This window comes from Protopterus annectens, chromosome 12.part0 (assembly GCF_019279795.1).
Source record: "Protopterus annectens isolate FY-2018-M chromosome 12.part0, PAN1.0, whole genome shotgun sequence".
Classification (NCBI taxonomy): domain Eukaryota; kingdom Metazoa; phylum Chordata; order Ceratodontiformes; family Protopteridae; genus Protopterus; species Protopterus annectens.
The window spans coordinates 1298901261-1298926735 of NC_056746.1; the positions used below are offsets into that span (position 1 = coordinate 1298901261).

General features: G+C 39.8%; 1 protein-coding gene across 2 annotated transcripts in view; it reads right to left on the minus strand.

Annotated features, from left to right (window-relative positions):
* NOL4L (nucleolar protein 4 like) overlaps positions 1 to 25475 on the minus strand; it is a 1816355-nt gene that overhangs the window by 244753 nt on the left and 1546127 nt on the right. For both annotated transcript variants that reach the window (XM_044090353.1, XM_044090354.1), the window contains one exon: positions 13953 to 14260. In XM_044090353.1, coding sequence (XP_043946288.1) covers positions 13953 to 14260 — 308 coding nt within the window. The remainder of the gene's footprint in view (positions 1 to 13952; positions 14261 to 25475) is intronic.

Below are 25475 nucleotides of genomic sequence, written 5' to 3' on the forward strand. Positions count from 1 at the left end.
TGGTCAGAGGAAGCATAGTCCTCCTCCTGTCTAGGCCTTTTATCAGGAGGGGGATGGGAACCCCTGATTAGGGTAATTAAGTCTTCAGCCATCTTAAGCATCTGTTTCTTAGGCATGGGGCCTTGTACTGGAGACTACTGTACAGTCTTCTTTGCTTTTAAAGGAGTTTTCAGCTTTGCATAGGATTTAATAGTTAGTGTAGTCGGTCTGAAGACACCTTCTGCGACTGAAGGCATTTCAAATGCACCGGAATCCCCTTCAGCTATGGAGTCGGAAGGGCGTAAAGATAAAGGTTGTGGAGGCCTAGCAATCTCTGCTTGGGAATCGGATGCCACCTGGGGTTCTAAATCAGCGGTCATCAGGGGCTGCGTAGGCGCCTCACTGAAAACCGGAGAACTGGCGACTGGCCTAACAGAGGCCTCGGAGTCTGGTTTGGGTCTCGGCTGCCTGTCCTTATCTTTGCGTTTTTTATGCATTCCGGTCGTCGGTTGCTCCGACGGCATGGTATAGTTAAATTTCCTACCAAAATAATGTCGGGCGAAATCAAACTGACGTTTAATAGTTCGTTTGTTAAACCTAGCACAAAACCGACAACCTGTGACGTCGTGGTCTGGGCGTAGGCAAGGAATACAATAAGAATGAAAGTCCTTATGAGGTATTTGCTTCCCACAAGAAATGCAATTGTTAACTTTTTCTGACATCGGACTGAAGCAAGAAAAGGTTTCCCAACGGGGTACTTAGCTTTATTGAAGACTTCGGTCTGAAATTCGATTTGAAAATCTCAGGAGTCGGCCGACCGGCACTCGCGAACTGCTCCTGGCACCGCGAGGCAAGAAAGACTGAAGAAAATGGCATTGGATGCCTCTTATATACCTCTGGCGCACTGACGTCAGGGAAGAAGCGACAGCAACCAACGTCGGACCAAGACTTTGGAACTCTGGCCGATTGCGGGACTGCCTGACGGCAGGATAACACAAGTGTGATGACTGCAGCAGTGTAACACGATGAACATCTGCTGTCAACTGAACTTTAAACTCCTTGTTTAAAAAGAAGCGTCAAGAAATCAAGAATATTATGAAGTGGGACAGAAAAGGGTTTCACATCATTTTGAACTGCCCAGTGTACAACTCTTTTCCATTTACTAGCATAAAGTTTCCTTGTAGATGGTTTAAGGGAGGATAACAAAATCAGGCGGACAAGAGACGAGAACATAAGTTGTCTGGCTATAACTGGAAATGGAGAAACCAAGCTGTCAGCTTGAGATTGGGGAGGTCTGGATGGATCATGCCTGCCAAGTGAGACAGCAGATCTGGAGCTGGGTCCAGAATCCAAGGTAGATGGATTAAATGAGGCCATAGGAAGGGAAACCAAATCTGTCAATGCCAATAGGGTGCAATGAGGATGACTTTGCTCTTCAACCTGGCAGCTTTCTGTAAGAACTTTGGAATCAAAGGAATTGGAGGGATAAGCATAAAGTAGACTGGGGGGGGATCATGGAGAAGAGCATCCCTTGGTGACTCCCTGTGTAGGGAGATTAGGGAAAAGTAGCTACTGAACTTGTTTAGGGGAGATGCAAAGAGATCGCAGCAAGGCTGGCCCCATTGTTGGAAAATCAATTCTGCTACATTCTTGTTGAGGGACCATTCGTGAAGTAGTAGTTTATACCTGCCCAGTTTGTCTGCTAACATTTTGGACTTCCCTGGAGTACACATTGCTAAGCGGCTGGAACAGATCACTCATTGCCAAACCCTGAGCGTTTCCCGGCACAGGTGGTAAGATCTGGTTCCTCCTTGTTGGTTGATGTTCCAAACCACAGACATGTTTGACTGTTTGAATCACAATCGTTCCTGAAGGGAGAGCATTCTTCCAGCCACCTCTCTGTTTTAGGATCTCCAGGCAGTCTCCAAATTTGACATCATCAGGAGGTGGCCATGGGGACCCTTTGTCCTCATCAAAATCTGTATCTTCGGTGACAGATTCAGGGAAATCTACATGCTTCCTCTTACATGTTCTCTTCTTAGGGACCTCCTCAGTGAGGTACTCTGGGGAGTTGTCAGAAGACGTGTGGATACCCTGATGGGAAGCCTGGTGTTGTGGTACCAGCTGTCCCTGTTTAGAGGATAGTTGAGACTCCAGATGCAGAGACAGTACAGACGTAGACAGAGGATCTTAGGAGGTAGGCACCATCTTAGTCAGGGATCAGACAAGGCTCTCTCCATGACCGAACAGACAGACCACCCCGGTGAGGATAGGACCCGAGACCAGAGACAGTCAGTCTCTAACCCATGGTCTCTCCCTGACCCGAGGACAGTCCACCCAAGGCTGAAGTCAGAACCAAGCTAACCACTGCTGAGGCTCAGAGGTGTAGAGATGGCTCCTAAACCCTCAGAGGTAAGTGAAACACCTTGAACCCAACAGGGTAGTATCGGCCCTGACAGCTCTCCGGATATGACTGAAGTGAAGAGCTCAGAGCAAGCCTCGGATCCAAGGGCAAAGGAATTCTTGGATCCAAAGCAGGTGGGGTCAGACGATTCAGATCTAAGGGCTCTGAGACCTTGAAAGGAGTCAGAGGAGGAATTGGTAAAAGGGGAGTATTGCAAGTACAGACCTCCTGACCCAAAGGGGTAGGAAGTGAAAGGAACACTGACTGGCTCTGCACAGAGAGAACTTTTCTCACTAACTTATCTGCATCATCTTCTGTAAGGCTTCTGGAAGAGCAAGTGGAGAATCCTGAAGGAGATCTTGGCCTCTCTAGGAAGGGGGAAGGAACTCTGGAGGGAAATGGATCCAATGAGGGGAAGCATTTTGTTCTGGGTAAAACTACCACATCCTCAGGTCTATGTGTCAGATATGAGGGTGCCTGATCTGATGTATATTTAATTTTTAGGGTTGTTGGACCTGAAGAGACAGTTGGATCCAGAGATTGTTTCTTTATATGTCTCGGATCTGAGGATAAAGTCGGAGCTGTAGATTTTGGTCTTTTCTTCTTGGGATCCGAGCGAACAGATGGATCCGTAAGAGGGACTTCTCCGAGGACTTAGAAGAAGCAGTGGAAGTGCTTGGAGAAATGGGAGAAACTTTTCCACATTTTTATTTAAAAGCACCAGATAAAGCCTCTCTAAACGACGTCGGAAGTAAGCCCTTCAATATTAATTTGTTTTTGCATTCAACCAGAGCCCTTGGGTTGAACACATGACAGACTGAACAATTTTCTTGGTGATGAAGGGGTCAAAGACAGTACATGCAAAGCATATGAGCATCAGAAAAGGGTATTTTCTGACCACATTTTTCACACTTTTTAAAACCCACCAGGCTTTTATCTTTTTCTGACATCTTAACAAGATATTCCAACAAATACAAACAAAAAATGATAGGAACACACTCCAAAACCCCCCAAAAACTGTAAACTTTAAAGTATCTAAATATAACAGAGTAACTATAAAGTTTTTTTTTTAAAACGAAAGGCAAAGGAAGAGAAAGGGCTACCTAAAAAGGTAGTGAAGAGCTACAACAAGGGAAAGGGAGAAAAAGAAAAAAATTAACTCTAGTATTTTATAGTGTACACTAGTACAAGAAAGGCAAAAAGAGAAAAACGACCAAGAAACACAAAAGTAAAAAGAAATAATACACCTATCTAAATTCAAGCTGCGGTAGCGTTGTCACCTCACAGTAAGACGTTGTCCTGTTCGATTCTCAGCTAAAGCGTCCTCTGTGTGGAGACATGCGTGAATGGGCGTACCTTCGTTGAAAGTTGTGCGTCAGAGCTGGCAACTCGGTACGTAAAAATCTACTGCCAATCATTAGCGGACCGGAGTTCCGCTGTGGCGACTCCTAACCAGGAAAAGCCGAAAGATACAACAACAACAGACTAGTAACCATGTCTTTTGCTGGAAGTGGCAAACCAGATCTTAGGTAATTGGGGATGGTGCATTCTGAGTAAGGGAGAAACTCGAGAGTTCTAAGTTGCCATGAGCTTTTTCAATGACCGAGTCAGATCCGACGGTTCAGATCACAGCCCATCAGTTGATGATAGAATGAAAACTGACAACATCAGAAAACTTTCTTTTAGCATTACTAAACTTACTTTTTCATTATTTTTTATATTTATTATATTTTTTTCATTTTATTCTTGCTGTTGAATATATTTGTCTGCATTTCTCTTTGATTATCTTTGGAGCTGCATTTTCCATATTGGTAAGTATGCCTTTCTTCTTTAAATAAATATCATATATCTGATGTTTTTTCATTCCCATGTCCATGAACAGTTCCAGAGGAGTATCAATGAATGTAAACCAATGATGGAGTAACTGGCTACATGTATATAAAAGGGACTGAGCATGTCTCAAAAAACAAAATTATTAGCACTCACATCTGTTACAAATGATGAAAAGTGGACATGGAGATACATGGATACTGGCAGACCAGTATCTACTATACCTGAAAGCATGTTTCTAGAACTGTTTCCTAAAAATGTTTAAGAATGTCTGTAAAGCTAAGAAATACAAAGATGAAAATTTGTCTGCACTGGTTGAATGCAAAATGAATACTTGCTTTATTTGGGGTAAAAGGTAACAGACATGCTTTGTGCAGGAGGAACTGGCTGTAGAAGCTGCTGTTAAACTGGAAACAAATTAACTTTATGAACCAGAGTGTGTTGCATGAGTTTAAATTGAGGAAGCTACTCTGACTGTATGGTGAAGTGTTTGGTGGGAACTACTTCTCAGCTTGCCATTCTTTTTGTAGCATTGCTTGCCAGTCTTTCTATGGCACTATCTAGCTTGCTTAGACTGCACCACGCTCCCTTTATTCTTCCTGAGAGAATGTCATTAATTCCCACTTTCAGAATTAGCATGTCACCATCCTTGGACACTTTTGAAAGCTTTTTAAGAACATTACTTTCTTATCTTTTCTAACTTCTACAAGAAGATCATCATAATTAACATATTCCTTGCTTTCTGCAGTTACTTATGTGCCCAATTTAAGGTTGAGGGGTTCACCTGCAGCTCTGTTCTCCTGGAGACATTTTAAGCCCTTGTCTCTTCTATGTATTTTAATAATTTCTTAATTCTACCTTTGTTCCAGCCTTTCACTGGTGATTTGTTCTATCCTTTCCTTCTAGCTAGCTCTGCTTTGATCTCCACTATGTTTTGTGCTCTCTATGTACCCGCCTACTTACAACACTCACCACACCTACAAGACAGACTATAATGCAAGGCATACTACCACTACTACTACTAACTCTCACCACTCTAGCCTACACCACATTCTTACACACTAACATACCACTAAACAGTACCTTCCACATAACACATACCTACCTACACACACACACACACACACACACACACACACACACACACACACACACACACACACAAACATTTTAATCTGCTCCACACTAGTTAATAATACCTCATTATTTTATACACACAAACCACACACCACGCTACCTCTCAACAGATAAACAGAATCTAGACTAAGTACACACCTAGCTCAAGCTATAAAACTTAAACTATTCCTTAAAAAATGGCTACTAATCTCAGGAGACATACACCACAATCCAGGTCCATGCAACATAACTCTCTCAAACAAATGCAAATCAGATCTACTTATTAACCTAAACGCAAGAAGTACATCCAATAAGTTACATGACCTGCACGCATTCATAACCCACTACTCACCTGACATACTAACCATTACTGGGACTTGGCAAAAGCCCACCACCAAAATCGAAGAAATTCTCCCGCCAGGTTATAGCATTCTAAGGCAAGACAGAGATACCAAAAAGGGAGGTGGTGTTGCAATTTTATTCAAAAACACACAACCTCCAGCCTCTGAAAACCCCACTTCCTAAATTACAGAATGCAGATACATTAGGCTCTGTTATGTCCCTCAAAAACAATAAGAGAATCAACATCCTCTGCAGTTATATTCCTCCAGGAAATAATACACCTATCATAAAGGAAATGTTAAAATGGGCCACAATCAACATGCCCAAAGAAACTATCCTGCTAAGCAACCTAAACCTAGACTGGCTAGCCTGCAACTCCAACAATCCCTCAAACCATAATAACTTACTTGGATTCTCACAACTAATCCAAGAACCCACCAGAGTCGACAAAAAAAATCCAAAAAAAAATCCATTCTTGATTGGACTTTAGTTAATTTCCCCAAAGATAGTTATCATGTGGGCTGCCTACCTGCTGAACTGAGTGACCACTGTCCCACATTCCTCCTTCATAAACAGGTGAACATACCCAAACCCATACTGAATAAGGAAACTAAAAATGAACACAAGGTAAATCCACAAATTATTAACAGCATGTTACAACAATGTAACTGGCACCCACTACAAACTCTAGCATTAGACCAGACAGTTGAGTTTTTCAATAATACTTTTATGAATGTACTAAATACAGTAGCTCCCATCAGGAAACGTAGAACAAAAGTTAACTATGACCCCTGGCTAAATAGGACCACAAAAGCCTTACTAAAAGCCAGAGACAATGCCTGAAAGATCTGGAAAAAGAATAACACTAGCCAAGATAGACAAAAATATCAACAACTGCGAAACTAGGCCAAAAAACAAACAAAACTGGATAAACAAAACTACTTCCTAGGTATCCAAAACAAACATTCCAAAAAAACCCCAAAAGTTCTGGCAAGCCATAAATTCCCTTCTGAAACCAGGTAAATCTACCACTCCGGCTCCCAACACCAATACTAACAATGACAGCATAGCTTTTCAATTTAACCGTCACTTCACAGAATCTATTCTCTCATTATGTACACAGCTATCTAACAATAACTCTATATTCACCCCAGCTACAGAACACAATAATATACCCTCCTTCACACTCTCACCTGTACCAACCTCCACAGTTAAACTCTCAAAACTAAAACTCACCACTCTCGCAGCAGATGGTCTACCCACTAACTTCTTGAAATTAGCTGCAGAGTCTCAATTCTTATAAACCGCTCCATAAAAGAAGTCCACATCCCCAAACTATGGAAGGTGTCATATATTATTCCCCTACACAAAGGTGGCAACTCCTATGAGCTATCAAACTACCGCCCCATTCCTATCCTCTCCCCCCCTTTCCAAGCTCCTGGAGAAATGTATTCACACCCAAGTGATGCACTTCTTAACCGCACATAACCTCTTCTCCCTCACACAGCATGGCTTCCGTCCAAACCATAGTACAACTACTGCTCTTCTCTCCTTTACCAACCAAGTTAACCAACTCAGAAATGACAACAACTTCGTATCAGCAATATTCCTAGATCTATCTAAAGCATTCAACATGGTCTTGCATAACCTACTTTTAGACACTCTGTCCACCATGTTCTCTGCCCCTCCACTATTTCCTGGTTCAAAATCTATCTCTCTGATAGAAAACAATCAGTTAAATGGGAAGGTGAACTATCACCTCTACTACCAACTACTATAGGCGTCCCACAAGGCTCAATACTTGGTCCTCTAGTATTCACCATTTTCACCAACAAACTACATACCTCCACCCTGCATGCATCACTTATACAGTACGCAGATGACTCAACCCTAATCTGCTCAGCCCCATCCATTACCACTCTTCAAAAACTTACCCAAGAATCCTTCTGCTCCGTAGAAAAATGGATTACTGATATCCAACTGATTCTAAACCCCAACAAGACCAAACTACTTCTTTTCATTGCCAACCAATCCAGAACCACACCTGTCTCCTTCACCATCACCTCCGAAAAAGGCACTACAATCTCTCCCTCCCCCATACTAAGGTCCTCGGTTTTGAAATAGATAAGGATATTAACTTTGATGTCCATATCTCTCAAACCATTAAGAAGGTACATAAAAAAATTAGGAACTCTATACAAACACAGACAGTTCATATCAGACCAAGCACAAATCACCCTAGCCCAAACCCACCTTTTGTCTACCCTAATGTATGCATCTCCAATCCTAACCCACATCAGGAAAACAGACCTAAACAAACTAGAATCATGTTACAATAAAATTGCAAAATTTGCCAGTAACTCCACTTTTAGAAGCCATCACTGTCTTGCCCTAAAGGAGCTACAGTGGTTAGAAGTGTCTCAACTAATTGGTTACCACCAACTAGTGCTCACCTTCAACATACTAAAGAATCCCCACAAAACCCCTGCCCTAAAACAACTACTAAACCAATATTCAGCAAACCATCCACTACAATCATCCAACAAAGCCCTGCTCTGTATATCCAAAGCCAACAATACTGCCGGGAAAGCTCTCTTCTCTCATACCATCACTAGGAAATGGAATAACCTCCCCCCAAATATCTCTTCAGCACCATCCATCCCACTGTTCAAAAAGTCACTGAAATGGCACCTCTTGCAATCCTGGTTCTGTCCCTGCATCACATAAATGCTCTCCTCTTGCTACCATCCTCTCCTCACTGCCTACTCTCTCTAGTATACAGTACTCAAATAGTCCCATACAGGACCTACCATGTGTAAATTATTATGTCTTGTGTGATGCCTCTTTTGATCGAATCACTTAATGTGAGGTCTTTCTCCCAAATACTGCCATACACAGTCTACTGTGTAAATTAAGCTTACTTGGAACAAATCATTGTATGAAATGTCTTTTTTGAGTGTACATTTAAACTGCACATATGGTTTGATGTGGATCTTTTCTCCCCAGGCCTCCGCTGTAAATGGATCTTGTCCAGTCGGACTTTCCCGGTAAACAAATGTAAAATAAAAATAAAATAAAAATAATAAAATAAATATTTACAAGCTTACCTTGTTCCATGATGGAAATGTTTTAATGGTTAACTTGCCACTTGGGCCTGGCTTGTTAGGGGTATACACCAGCTTTGCCTGCCCTGTCTCATTTCTTTTCTAGCTGAACTGCTGTGTCTGTCTGTGGTTTACCTCCTCTGTTGCAGTTGTTCTCCCTTTTACAAAATATGTTCCTTGAGTATCTGGGACTGTGTTCATGGCAAAACTGCTAACTACTTATCTGGTTCTCTGTCTTAGTCTCTCTCTCTTTTCAGGTGCAATAGAAAGTCATAAGGTGGCTTCCCAAACAAGAACTCTGCAGAAAGATGCAGCATCCATAGGGTCTGCTTTTATGTCCATTGGATTAGATTCCATTCTAAGGCATGCATGTCAACAGACGGTTATAGATTCCATTCTAAGACAGTTATAGATTCCACTCTAAGGCATGTATGTCAATAGATAATTATAGATTCCATTCTAAGGCATGTATGTCAGTAGATAGTTATAGATTCCATTCTAAGTTCTAAGGCATGTATGTCAATAGACAGCTATAGATTCCATTCTAAGGCATGTATGTCAATAGACAGTTATAGATTCCATTCTAAGGCATGTATGTCAATAGACAGTTATAGATTCCATTCTAAGGCATGTATGTCAATAGACAGTTATAGATTCCATTCTATGGCATGTATGTCAATAGACAGTTATAGATTCCATTCTACGGTATGTATGTCAATAGATAGTTATAGATTCCATTCTAAGGCATGTAGGTCATTAGACAGTTATAGATTCCATTCTAAGGCATGTATGTCAATAGACAGTTATAGATTCCATTCTAAGGCATGTATGTCAATAGACAGTTATAGATTCCATTCTAAGGCATGTATGTCAATAGACAGTTATAGATTCCATTCTAAGGCATGCATGTCAATAGAGAGTTATAGATTCCATTCTAAGGCATGTATGTCACTAGACAGTTATAGATTCCATTCTAAGGCATGTATGTCAATAGATAGTTATAGATTCCATTCTAAGGCATGCATGTCAATAGATAGCTATAGATTCCATTCTAAGGCATGTATGTCAATAGACAGTTATAGATTCCATTCTAAGGCATGTATGTCAACAGACAGTTATAGATTCCATTCTAAGGCATGTATGTCAACAGACAGTTATAGATTCCATTCTACGGCATGTATGTCAATAGATAGTTATAATTCCATTCTAAGGCATGTATGTCAATAGATAGTTATAGATTCCATTCTTAGACATGCCATGTCAATAGATAGTTACAGATTCCATTCTAAGACATGCATGTCAATAGATAGTTATAGATTCCATTCTAAGACATGCATGTCAATAGATAGTTATAGATTCCATTCTTAGACATGCCATGTCAATAGATAGTTACAGATTCCATTCTAAGACATGCATGTCAATAGATAGTTATAGATTCCATTCTAAGACATGCATGTCAATAGATAGTTATAGATTCCATTCTAAGGCATGCATGTCAATAGATAGTTATAAAAAATAAGAGTAGTGACTCACTGAAGTATCCATAGGAACGTGCGCAGATTTTAGCACAAGAATCCTGCTCTCGTCTAATGTATGTTCATTTTTCTAACTTATCCTCAGTGTCCCAACCCAAATATGAGTGCAAAGCCTGATGAATATGGTTCCAAACAGAACTCTATATGGCCCATATAATTCAGTATCAATCAGTGTTTGGTATCCTCAATTTGGGCAAGTCATACATGCAAAATTGCTTTAACACATGACCTACATGTACTTAGTAACACTAAGAAAAAACACCAAAAACTTGGACTCCTCTACAGGAACAAACACTTTTTATCTAGCAAAGCCAAGTCAGCCCTAACCCATGCCTCTCTACCACCAACCCTTCTCTGCGGCTCTCAATTCCTTACCAACTTACAAACCACCCTTCTCTCTAAATTAGAATCCACCTATAACAAGGTTGCTAAATTTGCTGCAGAACTCCCATACTCTTCCCACCACTGCCTAGCACTCAGGAAACTAAACTGGTTGGAGCTTCCCCATAACCTTCTCCTCTCTCAGCTTCAGATTATACACTCTATACTACACCAACCAACTTTCTGCCCCAGCATTTCCCCTATTATCTCCTGCTACTCCCCACCCAGGACACTCCAGAGCCCAGAACAACATCTCCTAACCATATACAAGCCAAAGATCAATTTCAGCAAAAACTTTTATAGCTATGCACCAGCTGGAAAATGGAATAAACTTCCACTAGACATTCGAAATATTAAACCCAAGCATTAGTTCAGAAATGCATTAAAAAAACACCTAAGCAATATAATAAGACTATGTCAGTGTAAGCATCCCCCAGATTGACCTTTTCTTCTCTCGGACAATCCCCCCCTCACCTGTATCCCAATTCCCCCTTTCTCTTCCACCTACCTTCTCTGTATTATTCCTACTTCTTCAAACTCTACCCACCTTGTACCTCCAATTAACTATAAACATTAACACAAAATAATGTACCTAACTAGTTTCTTTCCATGTCTACCTCTCAGCTGAACTGAATTTAAACAATGTGAACATTTCTATTCTTGCAATATCTACTCTGTACTGAAATAAGTCTGTAGATTTAAGATGTCTTAGAAACTATTAGCAATCTTATGTCTTATTTCTCTAATTTGTAATTTTGTTAAATTTTGTAAATCTTGTTTTATATAACTAAGCTTTGATGTTTTTGTAGTAGCTATGTATTTATGGAGCTTTTCTCCCTGGGTGTCCACTGACAAAGGGCTTCGGCCCAGCTGGACCAAATCGGTCAACAAATGTCAAATAAATAAATAAATATTACCTGCCAACTGGAGTACAGACAGATTATCCTTTGTTCAGGAAAAAGATAACTAGCCACTTAAAGTACAACATAAATGTTGTTACCTGCATTATTTCTAATCATATTCACCATTTCAAGTCTACCACACTGTTTATGACTTGATTTATTTATGTGTGATCCTTGGCTTTAGATGATTGTCAATGTTGAAGTGACCCCCCCCCCCGACTCCATACATAAAATGAGAAAAGGGGATGTGGATGGATCTTAAAATTGCTGAGGAAATACAAGTTGAAAGGTGGCTGCAAATCCCCTTGAATTTTAACAACTGGTCTATGAATACTTTCCTTCTTTACTTAAAAGTCTAACTGCAGTTTTACTCATCTTAAGTTTTCATCTTAATGCAATACTTCATCTGTTCTCTGCTCGTTTATTATGTATTGCACAGCCTTCATGCTACTGTTATACCCCTTTTTTTTAATGAGTAATCTGTAAATCTCTTGTTACTTAAATGTACCTTTCACCCAGGTCATGGCTAATAACAGTCTTTGGACTATTCCACCTGTCCAGATAACAACGAACAGGATGAATTAATGAATAAGAGGAAATGTTGTCTGTTGTTACTGCCCTGCTACTACTCATAGTATCTGTTGCTACTGCCCTGCTACTGCCCACAGTAACTGCTGTTACTGTCCTGCTACTGCTCACAGTATCTGTTGTTACTGCCCTGCTACTGCTCACAGTATCTGTTGTTACTGCCCTGCTACTACTCACAGTATCTGTTGTTACTGCCCTGGAACTACTCAAAGTATCTGTTGTTACTGAGAACAAAATTCCACAGCCAAAGGCAAAAGCGAGAGCGGACCACAGTGAGTCCCGTTGCACAATGAAGTCCAAGCCAAACCACGGTACCAAAATATGAAATGTTTATTCCTCCAAACAATCACATTATTCCTCCAAAAAAAAGACATTATTTTAAATTAATTAGATTTCAAACTGAAATGTGTAATTTTTATTGGTCATTAGTCTGTATCATGTGATTTTTTAAAGGTATTTATGAGCTGCAATGACAGTTTATTGTGTTCTGATGAAGCTCGGTAATTACTGAGTGAAAGCGCTTAACTCGTTTTGTTGGCTTGGAGATATTTTTTGTGATTGTTTGGAGGAATAAACATTTCATATTTTGGTACCGTGGTTTGGCTTGGACTTCATTGTGCAACGGGACTCACTGTGGTCCGCTCTCACTTTTGCCTTTGGCTGTGTAATTTTGCTCTTGTTTTTTTTCTTGGCTTTTGTTGAGCTGTGTTCTTATCTGTTGTTACTGCCCTGGTACCACTCAAAGTATCTGTTGTTACTGGCCTGGTACTACTCCTAATAAGATCAGTCTATGCATTCTGTCTGCTTCCTACTTCCAACTGCTTATGTATATGCTATTTTTTCCTTTGCCACTATTTTTGCACCATAGTATGTCTGTACCCTGCTAGTTGCTAATAGGGGTACTTAGAGTAACCTAACTCCTCATTTGAAAATGTACTTATAAAACAACAACAAAAAGACAACTATGCAAATATGTATGTCTCCTGCAGATAACAGTAAGCACCCAAAAGTCCTTTGAAATCTGTTCCACCCACTGTGATGCAGAACAGGAAGTAGGAATACTGTGCTTAGCTGAGGCCATCAGTGATACTTGTCAGTACCACACACATAAATGGCCAGTGCTACACCATTTGTTTATACCACACAGACAGCTTCAGCCCTGACTACAAATGCAATGTCAGTATACATTTCTGAATGCCCCTACTGCACTACCAACAGACTGCCATCTGCTGATTAGGTCTCATAACACCTGCCCCCTACACCTCACAATAGCTACACCTCTGACACACAATCAGCTGACATTTTTCCTGGCTAAAATCAAATATCTTTTCATATTTATCTTTTTGGGGGGGTGTTGCCCAGCTTCCCTTCCTCCTCAGGAAGTGGTCTGTACCCTCCATGGAAAACTTTAAAATAAAACACTCTTTTGTGTTCTTCATCCTTACAGATACAAGCAAGAGCTGTTAGTTTTACATATTCATATTAGCCAGTACAACTGTCAGTGGATATGTTGGCTACTTCAGCTAATGTCCGCTCTTGTTTTGAAAGAAGAATAAATCTGCTTCAGTGGCACCACCCATCAACAGCAATCCATGAGAAAACTGCAACAGTCACATGGCACATATATCAAAGAGGCGGATCAATTTCACATGTTTTGTAAGAGAATAGAAGAGAGCTACAACTATGTAAGACAAAATGGAAATAGGTAATGTAAGATTGTAGTAGTTAGCTGATATATATTTTATGACTGAATGAATGAAAAGGCTCTTACCTTACTCCCATACTCTCTTGAATCTCTCTCTATCCGTGCTTCTGATGACACCCTGACTGTGTACTTTACTCGGTTTCGCAGAATATCTGGATCTGATGCATAGGAAGATGTCATATGGCCTCCCTGTATCCTCTCACTGAGATTGATGGGTTGCTCCTCAGAGGAAGTACAACTGAAGTCAATAGGGGCGACCACACCATTACCGTTCATCATTTCTGGAAAGGTGTTGTCCCCCTGAGTGCTGCTCGAAGTAGAAGGGTTTAAAGTAGATGAGCCATTCCCACTACAGCTCTCTGAAGAGGAATCATCTAGAAGAAAAAAGACAGATTTAGGAAATTAATTGTGATTGCTTCATTCATCTGCTTTGGTTTAATTCTTCTGTAAATTCCATCAGGAACAGTCATGTAAACACTCTGAATGTTAATTTTTCAACAACTCTGGTATTTAATGAAAATGGCGATAAACAAATGTTAAGCACTAAACATAATGATACATCTGAATCAGTAGGTCCATCCTTATCAACTAGCAAGACTGAAAATACAGACTTTTAGTTAGCTCAACATCTAAATCCCTCTCAGGCTACTAGCCCCACCTCTTACCCACAATGCTCTGCTAGTCTCCTGACCAATTTTCATGTGCTTTGCTTGAACGCAAAACATGGTGTGAAGAAATTCAAGAATCAAAACAGTCTGTACTTAGTGTCCATCTTCACAGTACTGGATGGTTACAGAGGGATTTGAATGGCTAATTATATATAATTTCATAAACAGTACTAATCAGTAAAATATGCATGTTCCTAAGTTCTGATTGGTCCGCTGGTTATATGCAACCTAACCTGAGTTGCAGCTGGCATTCTCCAAACAGAATCCAAAGGAAAAAAAGGCACTACAGATAAGGTACATAGAAATATAATTCATAATAATTTTACTACTACACGTAAAAATAAGTGAAGCAGGAAACAACAAAACAGAAAAACAAATATAAAACCATTCTAACTGACATGAGATTACTATATGACTGGAGCTGCAAAAAAGTCAAGTCCTACCAATCCGCAGCAAAGATAACATATAGGTAGGTTGCCTCTCTGGCTTTTACCATAATGATGTCTGATTAATAAGAATCAGCATACCTATTACAATCAGGCTGGTTACACAGGGAGAAAAATGTGTAATGTTGCAATGTGGAAGAAGGATACTCAAACAGTTCCAACAGTAGTAGGAGCAATAGGTCTTTTCATAAAAAAGAATTTACAATCGTACTTAGATGTGTAAGAGACACGTAACTCTCCACCAATTGCAGAAGAAGCCATTACTGGGCACATTGCAGCTGCTGCGAAGAGCACTTCTGGCCAACATCAAGATTGAAACAATACTAATTTCATGAACTTTAATCATACTTTGACTTAGGAATGAGGTCCATTCCTGTCCTGGAATTAGAAACCCAAAACACTTGCAGAAATTAAAAAGAAAGGGAGAAAAAGACTAAAGATTAGGTGTACAGGTCCCAGGATAGAAAAGTGCCCACCCCTGTTGTAGCCACTGCTGCAAGGAATGAAAAAAAGGCAGTGGAAAATCCTCAGAACACAGAAACATTCCTAAGTCAGGGCTAGACCATACTGCCAGTGCCCCCCACCCCACCCCCCACAGCAGAAGAAACAGTAAACAAATAAAAAAGATGATATGCTAAGTCACAGACAGAGACAAAAAGTGGACTGTTGAGGATAAGAAAGATTAGGTAATGTTTCTATTGTGCAGCAAACTTCCACAGAGTATATATAGCAAGAGCAAAAAGAAATTGGAAGAAGGAAAATGTTTTCACAAAAAAATGTCAAACTCCACAGATAATAATTTAAGATCTTCATCTCTACAGATCACAGCAAAATGTCAGCTACATGAAGGAACATCTAGAAAAGGATGTGACTAAGGAAATGCTACAAGAAAAAAAAAACAGAGGTTATTGAATGTTATAAAAAAAAGAAACAGACATGGGAATGAAAAAAAAGATATACAATATTTATGCAGAGAAGAAATGCATGCTAACAATTTTAAAAAAATGCAGCTCTAAAGATATTCAAAGAAAAACACAGACGAAGACATTCGAATATAGTAAATTTTGCAATGGCAATAATAAGAATACAAAAATGGAATGTAATGAAAAAAGTAAGTTTAGTAATGCAGGAAAGAAACAAACAGAAAATGAATTTACAGAGCAGCTGAAAAATGAAGGATTTGGTGTAGAAACCTCAATACAGGCAATATCTCAACATGATAAGCCAATGAGTCCCCCAGATGGTGGTGCAACAGGCAGAGCTGGATGTGTATGGAGAAGATGCACCACAGGATGATGTTAAGTTTGAATTATACAGCAAAGGAAAGAGCAGGAAGGACAGCAAATAAGGACATCTAAAGGAATACTCATTTAATTAGGTAGAAACGGACAGACGTACTGCAAGAGATTACAGAATGTGTGCAAGACTGAGTGCAAGAAGACTAGTAACATAGATGACTACAGTAATTGTATTCAAAAATGTATTATACCCTTTGGAAAAAACAACCACCCCTACAAATTACAACAATAATAACACTATCCTAAGAGTACAGCCAGCGGTAATGGACTTGGGAACTCTGGCTGACAGTAACCTGAACTTTCATCACCATGTATCCACTGTGGTGAGAAAAACCTTCTACATGATATGTAAGGGCATGGCATCCAGATCTAAGGAGATTATAGTCCCACTATACGGAGCCCTCACTTGACCAATAACCAAGTAGAATGCAACCTTCGGCAAGTACCTGATCAGCCATTTGGAACAGCTGTAGTGGCCACAAAGGTTCTTCACTAAAAGAATGCAGTGTGTAAATAACTTGTCCTATGCGGACCACCTCAAAGCCCTGTCTCTGTACTCAGTCTCCTACAGATTACTAAGAGGATATCTATGCCTAACCTGCAAGGCATTCCCTGATCCAGCCCTGATGGGATGAGCTACATATTTGCAAAACAAACAGCACTAGAATTACCCTATCTAAGGATCTAAACCTAGTCTGTGACAAACAAAACCTGTTGGAAGGACAGGTATGTATCTCAGAGATTACTCCTTCTCTGGAATGGGACTCCCCATTCATGTGAAGAAGAACTCTTTCCTAAGCCTATTCAAATGTAATTTGGACATTTGGACCAATGGATGGGAAATCACAAACTCACCCCCCTCCATTGGCTTGTTTCCTGTGTCCCTTATGGACAGGGGCAGCTTGCAGATATGCCAAGGCTCAGGCAGATACCAAAGCTGTTTTAGTCCTTGGGCATTGATAAACTGGGGCACGAATAGCTAGGATCACAAAGGTTCTAGACCCATTAGCTTAATAACCTGCTACGGTCCAATGAAATGGGATGATTAAGAGAGAATAATCAGATATAACATACATAAATATAACATACTACTGTGCAGCTAAACTAATAAAACATACATTGATACTGTGACGCCCCTGCACTTGCCCAATAATCAATAAGCCTCAATCCTCACCACTAGCACCAGTGAGGGACGTGCACATTGGGAGGATGACAAGTAAACACACAGTAAAATACAATTTCCCTTAAGAGCACACAGAGATCACAGTCAGTCTGGGCCAGTTTCTCCCTCTTTCGCCAGATCCACAATAAGACTCCCTACTGGCACAGCTATAGGGTTAAGATCTTAGCCGAGTGGCCAAACTAAGACCTCCAGCACCCTCTCTGTCCAACCACCAGTGCTTCATGTCCCTGCCCAAGTAGCTGACACACACACACACACACACACACACACACACACACACACACACACACACACACTTCGAGATTTGACTTACATACAAACCCACAGACACTCCTGGGGAAGGCTGGCACAGGTTTACTAGCTATGCCCCCTTCTGCCCAGACTATACGGTAGTTATCACTGCCACCAGCCAGCTCTTATCAACTACTTTTAAGGCCATTACCAAAGGATGCCCAATCTTACAGTGTAATGTTACTATTATCCAAATGGTAAGTGTGACCAACAGCAAGGCTATGGGAGTGGCCTATACAGTGTCACCAAACACATATGCAAGTACTCTAAGAGCTTAAATATCTCTAAATAAACCAGCCACAGTTAAAAGGTTTAAATATATTTAATAATAAATAATAAAAGTGCAAGACAATGCTGAAAAACTCAACACAGTGACAACAGAGTTCAGAATCACTGGAAATATTTTAAAACAACATTGCAGGACAGTCTCAATTAAATATAGAAAACATCTAAACTAATCTTACTATATTCCTATTTATCTCTAAGAGAGATTACTGTAATCTAGTACTTACTATTAGGAAGGCAAATACAGATGAGAAGTGCTGAATGGATGTTTTCAGATCCCAGACAGGATACAAAATGCCCAGACTCGCTCTCTGAGAGAGTTCTTAAATTGATAATACACATTACTGCTGGGTTAGCCAGGATGACATCACTATTTGTCAACTGCCTCCAGTTCCCAGGCTAAACAGATACCAACAGAATTTAACATTTCTCTGTGAAAAAATACTCATCTCTCAGAAGTTTGCCAAGAACTGTAAGCTGTAAAACAATTAACACTTTTACATTTGGAACCTAGTAATTATTTCTGTTTCCAGACAATACGAAAACTTCTAGCTTTGGACAGTGTGTCTGCTTGCTGCACTGAAACTTTTTATAGCACATTGTAAAACACTTAACTTACTTTCCTGAAGTTTTGCAAGTTAACTCTGTATGTTCCAATTTCTGCTATTAATATAATTTATATACATTTCTGTTCTTTATTTATTTATTTATTTTATTTTACATTTGTTAACTGGGAAATTCTGACTGGACTAGGTCCATTTATAGCAGTGGCCCGGGGAGAAAAGCTCCACAAAAGACAAAAAAAAACATTTTTTACAGAATAGTACAAAACAAGAGCAGAATATTTATATACAGAGTAGAATAGCAATCATGTAGATTATTAAAGAAAAAATGTTCAGATATTTACAATAAAAATGCAAGCAGACAAGACACTTTAGTAGTAAAAGAAGTTACAAATAGCAGAGGTAGAAGCTACTTATAGGCTGAACTCATGAATTAGAGTTGTAGTGCTATACAAGAGTTACAGCACCTAACCTGGAGGGGTCGGAGGAGGAATAGGCTAGGAAAGTTTTAAGTAATACAGGGACATGGCCAGGTATTGATTAGATGTGATTTGAGGGAGTTTCTGAATTGTGAGGTGGTGTTGGCATTGGTCAGTGAGGGGAGAAGGCAGTTCCAGTTCCTAGCAACAGAGTGGAAATAAAGTGCTTTTCCTGCAGTATTATTTGCTCTAGTGATACAGAGGATTTATCACAAAACTGGAGAGGGCGATTAGCTGTGTAGTGTGTAAGTAGTTGAGTTAGTGATGGGGTTTTATTACGGTATTTGAGAATATTGTAGGCAGTGACTAACTGGTGGTAATTTAGGTCTCTTAGAGCAACACAGTGATGTGTTCGGAAGGAGGGATTTTTAGCAAACTTTGCTATCTTATTGTAGCATGACTCTAGTTTATCTAGATCTATTTTCCTGATTTGGGTGAAAATTGGTACTGCATACATTAGTGTGGACAATAAATGAGTCTGAGCTAGAGTGAGTCTTGCTTGGTCTGAGAGAAAGTTTTTGTGTCTATATAGTGTGTCCATTTTTGTTTGTAAACTTTATTTATGGTTTGTGAGATATGAACATCGAAGTAAAGGTTTTTGTCAATTTCAATGCCAAGTAGTTTGGTATGGTTAGAAGGGGAAATAGGAGTACCATTTGTAGAAGTGATGGTGAAGGATAGAGGAGAAGTTTTTGATTTGTTAGGGGTAAATAGTAGTAATTTAGTTTTGTTGGGGTTTAGGATAAGCTGAATATCAGAAATACATTTTTCAACAGAGTTAAAGGTTTCCTGGGTAAGTTGTTGCAGAATGGATAGAGATGGGGCTGTACAGATGAAAGTTGAATCATCTGCATATTGAATACGTGTGGCACGCTGGGTTGAGCTATGTAAATTATTGGTGTAGATAGAAAAGAGAAGTGGACCCAGTATTGAGACTTGTGGGACAACTATGGTAGTGGGGAGTTGAGGGGACAATATACCTTGCCATTGGACTGACTGTTGCCTGTCAGATAAGTAGTTTGTGAACCAGGCAAAGGTAGATGGGGTAAAGGATAGTGAGGCAAGATAATCTAGTAGAATGGGGTGTGAAACCATGTCAAATGCTTTGGAGAGATCCAAAAAATGGCAGATGCAAAGCTATTGTTGTTCCTATATTGGTTAACTAGATTAGTGAAAGAGAGAAGAGCAGTGGTAGTACTATGATGTGGGCGGAAGTCATGTTGTGTGGTAGACAGCAGTTGATGTGTGCTAAGGAATTTCATGATTTGGGAATGGATACACTGCTCCAGAATTTTAGAAAGAGGGGATAGAATGGCAATGGGTCAGTAGTTTGAGAAGTCATAAGAGTTCCTACCTTTATGAAGAGGAATGATATATGAAACTTTCCAGAGTTTTGGTACATAAGATTCCTGTATGGAGCGGTTTATAAGGATGGAGACCAGGTAAGATATGGATTCAGCAGCCAGTTTTAGGAAGCTTGCAGGTAGGTTATCGGATGCAAGGGTAGTAGGGTACACTGTGGTTACATTCTTGAAGCTCAGTACATAACATACAGTTCAACATACACTTTTGCACCAGTAGTTTAATATCCATGTAACATACAGTTTTCTTACATTTGTAAGACAAGCATACGAACCATACTGATATTCACAAATGACATAGAATTATTTAAAAAATTCCAAATAGCTGGGCTGGCAGTGTCACATTTCTATATAAATCATATTAATATTTTCAAGTGATATATAATTATTAACATTTCAGCTAGCTGGGCTGGCATCATTTTGGTTTGTCACAGATACCACCAAAAAAAAACACAGATGAAAGGAAAAGAAGGGAACAAGTAGAATGACGCCATGGAAGCCTCGAACAGAGAAAACTATAAAAGCAACTAAGACAAGGACTATTTTAGAATATAGAAAAGGGACCTGGTCATCAAAAACTCTTAGAAAGATGTGGAAAAAGCAACACAAAATATTAAAACAAAACAGGATTTGTCATACACTACTTCCAATAATAAATAAACAATATTAGCTCAAACAGAAAAACTTTTAAGGTATTCAGATATACAAGTACAAACAAAGGAATTCACTAATGATCCAAAAAAGGTTTTATAAAGAATTGGAAAAACAAAGCAAAAGTAACAGTGACGCCGCCTACAAAGGAGGAAACCTGTATATTTTGGAGAAGTAATTATAAAGATCCTGTTGAATATAACAAAGGTGCTGAATGGATACAAGAGTTAAAAGAAGTAATAAGAAGATCTAACATAGAGGATATGGAAGGGAGTGAAGTAGAAGTTAGAGAAATTGAGACTAAATTGAGGAACTACAGTTGTGTAAGTTGAACTTGCCAAACCAGTAGATGTTCGAATGATCACTGCTGCAGTACCATTAGCTATATGGGTTATATCCTGCCAAGGAAATAACAGCTGGCCAGCTTCCAAAGCTACAGGGCACTTTTTGTGCACGCAAACTGTCAAGCAGCTCAAGGTGAGCTGACTAAAAGACAAGTTTAAGCAGGAAGCCTTTCAGAGCTTTCCTACCAGCAGAGAGAGGGAGGATGAGCCCTGAAAGGACAAAGCTAGGAACAACAAAAAATAAATGTCCACACTCTGGCATGAAAAAACACATCAAAATACAAGGTGGGTGGAGGAAGGGTGTGGCTACTGCAGCAGAGATCATTCAAACATCTACTGTTATGCTATGTTTACTTATGCAACTGTACTATTTTCATCATATTGATCACTGCCCCTGGAAAACAGTCCTAGCAAAGCTTGATCTGGACCTAGAGAAAGAATCAAGCTTATAGCACTTTGTAAAAGTATGTGGAGAGGACCAAGTAGCAGCTTCTAGAATACTTCCAGAATCATGCCCTTTCCAAAATGTCACACATAAAGCCAAGGCCCTGGAAGAGAGGATCTTGACCTGCCTGGATTAATTTTGTTGTACAACAGAAAGTAACAGTCTTAGACAACCATTTGGAAATAGTCTGTTTTGACACAAAGTGCCCCTTCTTATCTTCATAAGAAGCTAACAATTGAACTGAAACTCTGAAAGATTTAGTTCTATCAATATAGTAGCTGAGTTGTCTTGGATAGCCAAGGTATGGAGCGGACTTTCTTTACCATTTTTAGGTTCATGAAAGGAAATTTGGAGATTGACAGTTTGGCTTAAAAATAAACTCGGATATCACTTTAGGTATAAAAGAATTAGTTCTGAAAAAAAACCTGTCCCTATAGAAAAACGAGATAAGGCTGACTCACCATTAGAACACAAATAACCATCTTACAGTGGTCAGAGCAGTCAGTAAAACTGTTTCCCAAGACCCTCAAGTCAGCCAGATTAGCTGGCTCAAATGGAGCAAGTGTTTGCTTCTGTAACATAAAATTAAGATCCCAAGAAGGGCCTGGTTTTCTTGGAAGCCCTTTATGGAAAACTTCTTTCAAGAACATTTTTGACATGAAACTGTATTGAAAAAAGAAGGATCCATGGGAAGACATGCTGAAATGGCTGAAAAATGATCCATGACAGAGGAATAAGAGAGGCCATAGGATAGTAAATCCCACAAATATTGTAAAAAACAGAGAACATCTAGCACTGAATGGCTGATGTTTACATTATTAACAAACTAGAACACCTTTTCCACTTGATAATATATGATTTTGTAGTAGCAAGCTTTCTTGCCTCCAGTAGTACCTACTGCATGTCCTCATTAAATAGGTGTCTAAAAGGAATTAAAACATTATCATCCAGGCAGTCAAGTGAAGATGACTGTTGATGTGGTATATCAAACACCTATGTTCTTGTGTGAGTAGAGCCAGTTAGTGAGGAAGCTTGTGATAACTGCCCCTGGCCATTTCCAAAAGAATGAAGAATCACAATTGCCTGGGCCAGAAAAGAGTCATCACAATGACCTTAGGGGGATTTCTTCTGAAACTTTATAACTACCCAGGATATTAGTGGAAAGGATGGAAAAAGCACACAGAAACAAGGAAATAAAAGGCATCCGTCTACTAGGCCTTCTTAACCAAATCTTACCAGTTGATTGTTCAGAGAGGAGGCAAAGAGGTCTACTTGAGGAACTCACCACAGATGGTCAAATCTTGGAAGCTCCTCTGATCAAGATTCCATTTGTGAGGGTCTGCCCGGTTCCTGCTCAGCTTGTCTGTCAAACAATTTTGCTCTGATGGAATACAGGGTGCCTGCAGAGTGAGATTTTGCTGAGAAGCTATATCCCAAGTTAACAAGGCTGGTCTGCAAAGGGGGTATGAACTAGCTCCCTTTTACTTGTTGATGTACCACATGAATGTGGTATTGTCTGTAACCACTTGAAAAGGTCCTGAGGACCAAAGATGGTTCAGAGAGTTGACTGCCTTGATTGGGGCAAGCATCTCCTTGATACTTATGTCCTTGTGTCTGTCCTTGGTGTCCCACATCCCCTACATTTATCTCTTCTGAAACTGTTCCACAAGCAAAGTTTGAAATGTCTATGGTGACTGATTGCTTTGGAGCAGGGAGTGAAATGGGTAGGCCTGGATTTAAGGATATCTGTTAACCTCCACCAAAAGATTTATTTTCTGACAACCCCCAGTGCTGGAATTTGAAAAGACAAAGGGTGTTGATGCCTGGACCAAAGACATTTCACAGACCACTGTAGTTTTCACATGGGGGGTCTTACCAGGGTATCATGACAATCACAGATGCCATGAGACCCAAAATCCTGAGGTATTCCCTCGTAGTGACTGAAGTCTGACTGGAAAAGCTTAAAAATACATCTAAATAAAATCTATTTTTTCCTGTGGAAGGAAAGCTCTTTGAAATGATGTGTCCAGCTGACAACCCAGGAACACAATCCAGTGAGAACGAGCCAAGAAAGACTTGTGAATGATTGCTTGAATCCAAGCTTGTGTAAGAGATCTCACCCAAGTGAGCAATTCCTGACACTTTGAAACAGACTCTGCAAAGATAAACAAGTCATATAAATATGGAAAAATGTGGATACCCTGTAACCTGTAATGAGCTATAACTGGAGCTAGACACTTGGTGCACTGGATAGTCCAAAGGATAAGGAAAAAAAAAAGCTGACTGAAGTTTGGCTGAATAGGGATGTGACAATCAGCATATTTTAAATCTAATGTTACCAGGAAACTTGAAAGAGGAAGAAGAGGTAACAGTTTGTGAACTGACATAATTTTGAATTTGGGCACTATCACAAACAGGTTTAGGAAAGAAAGAAACAGAACTGGTCTCCAAGTATTTCCTTTCTATGGCACTAGTGATATCCTTGAATAAAAACCATTCCCCACTTGGGAAGGAGGAACTGGTTCTATCACTCCTTGGGACAGCATGTGAAGAAGAACAGGAGGAAACAAAAGAATCTGATCTGGAGGATGAGGAATGACCTTCTGGAATGGAGGAATTTCCTCCCACTGGAACACTGATGAATGACTTTCAGAATCCATTTGCCTGAACCAATCTGATGCTAAAGAGAAAAACAGAGATTCCGGGGAGCAGGGGGGAAGGGGGTCACAAGGTCTCTTGAATAGGCATTCAGACTTGTTGGACTGTCTTTGGTTTTGAGAGATATGAGATTTCTTTTTGGAACCTCCTTGTCATTTCTTCTTAAACAACTGTTTACACGATTTTTGTTGAGAGTGTTTGTGATGATGTGAGGTACTGCCAGCAATGTCATGAGATGTACGGCAGTGGATATATAACATATGCCAGCACAGCTAACTGGAGTTATGTAAAGAATTATATGTCACTTGTATATCAAGCTGATTTGTACAGATGCCTATGTTGAAAATGTATTTGCAAAGCTGCTTGTGTTAAAAATGTACCAACAGTGGGTCCTGCTGGACAGAAAAGAAATGCACCTGTATATCAGACTGTGATGTAACTGTTGAAATGAATATGTTGTAACAGAGGACACTGGAAGAGAAGAGGTTAATCTCAGTCCAGCTAATTTTGAAAAATAGTCTGAAATTAAATTACCTGGTTTAGGCCATAAAAATTGTATCTTACAGCTATGATTGCAGCCAGAGACAAAATGTCTGAGAAAACCAGGACTAGGAATTCTACTGTACTGCCCTTAAGAGGTGAACTAATCGCTACCCTGGAAGAGTGGAAGTTTTTGAAATAGTTTTATAGTTTCCAGATGCTGTAACACATCTTGCCAAAGGTCTATGCCTGTGTATTGTAAAATATATGTGCTAAATTCTGGTTTGGTTTCTAGTAAAGGGGGTAGTGTGGGAACCACAGTCAGATGACAAGATGTGACATCATTCTATAGCCAGCACTGTAATAATATTTAGACATTAGTGAGAGATGTCACTCAGCTCTCAGCAGTCTGTTTGTGAAACCTGACAAAGAAGGAG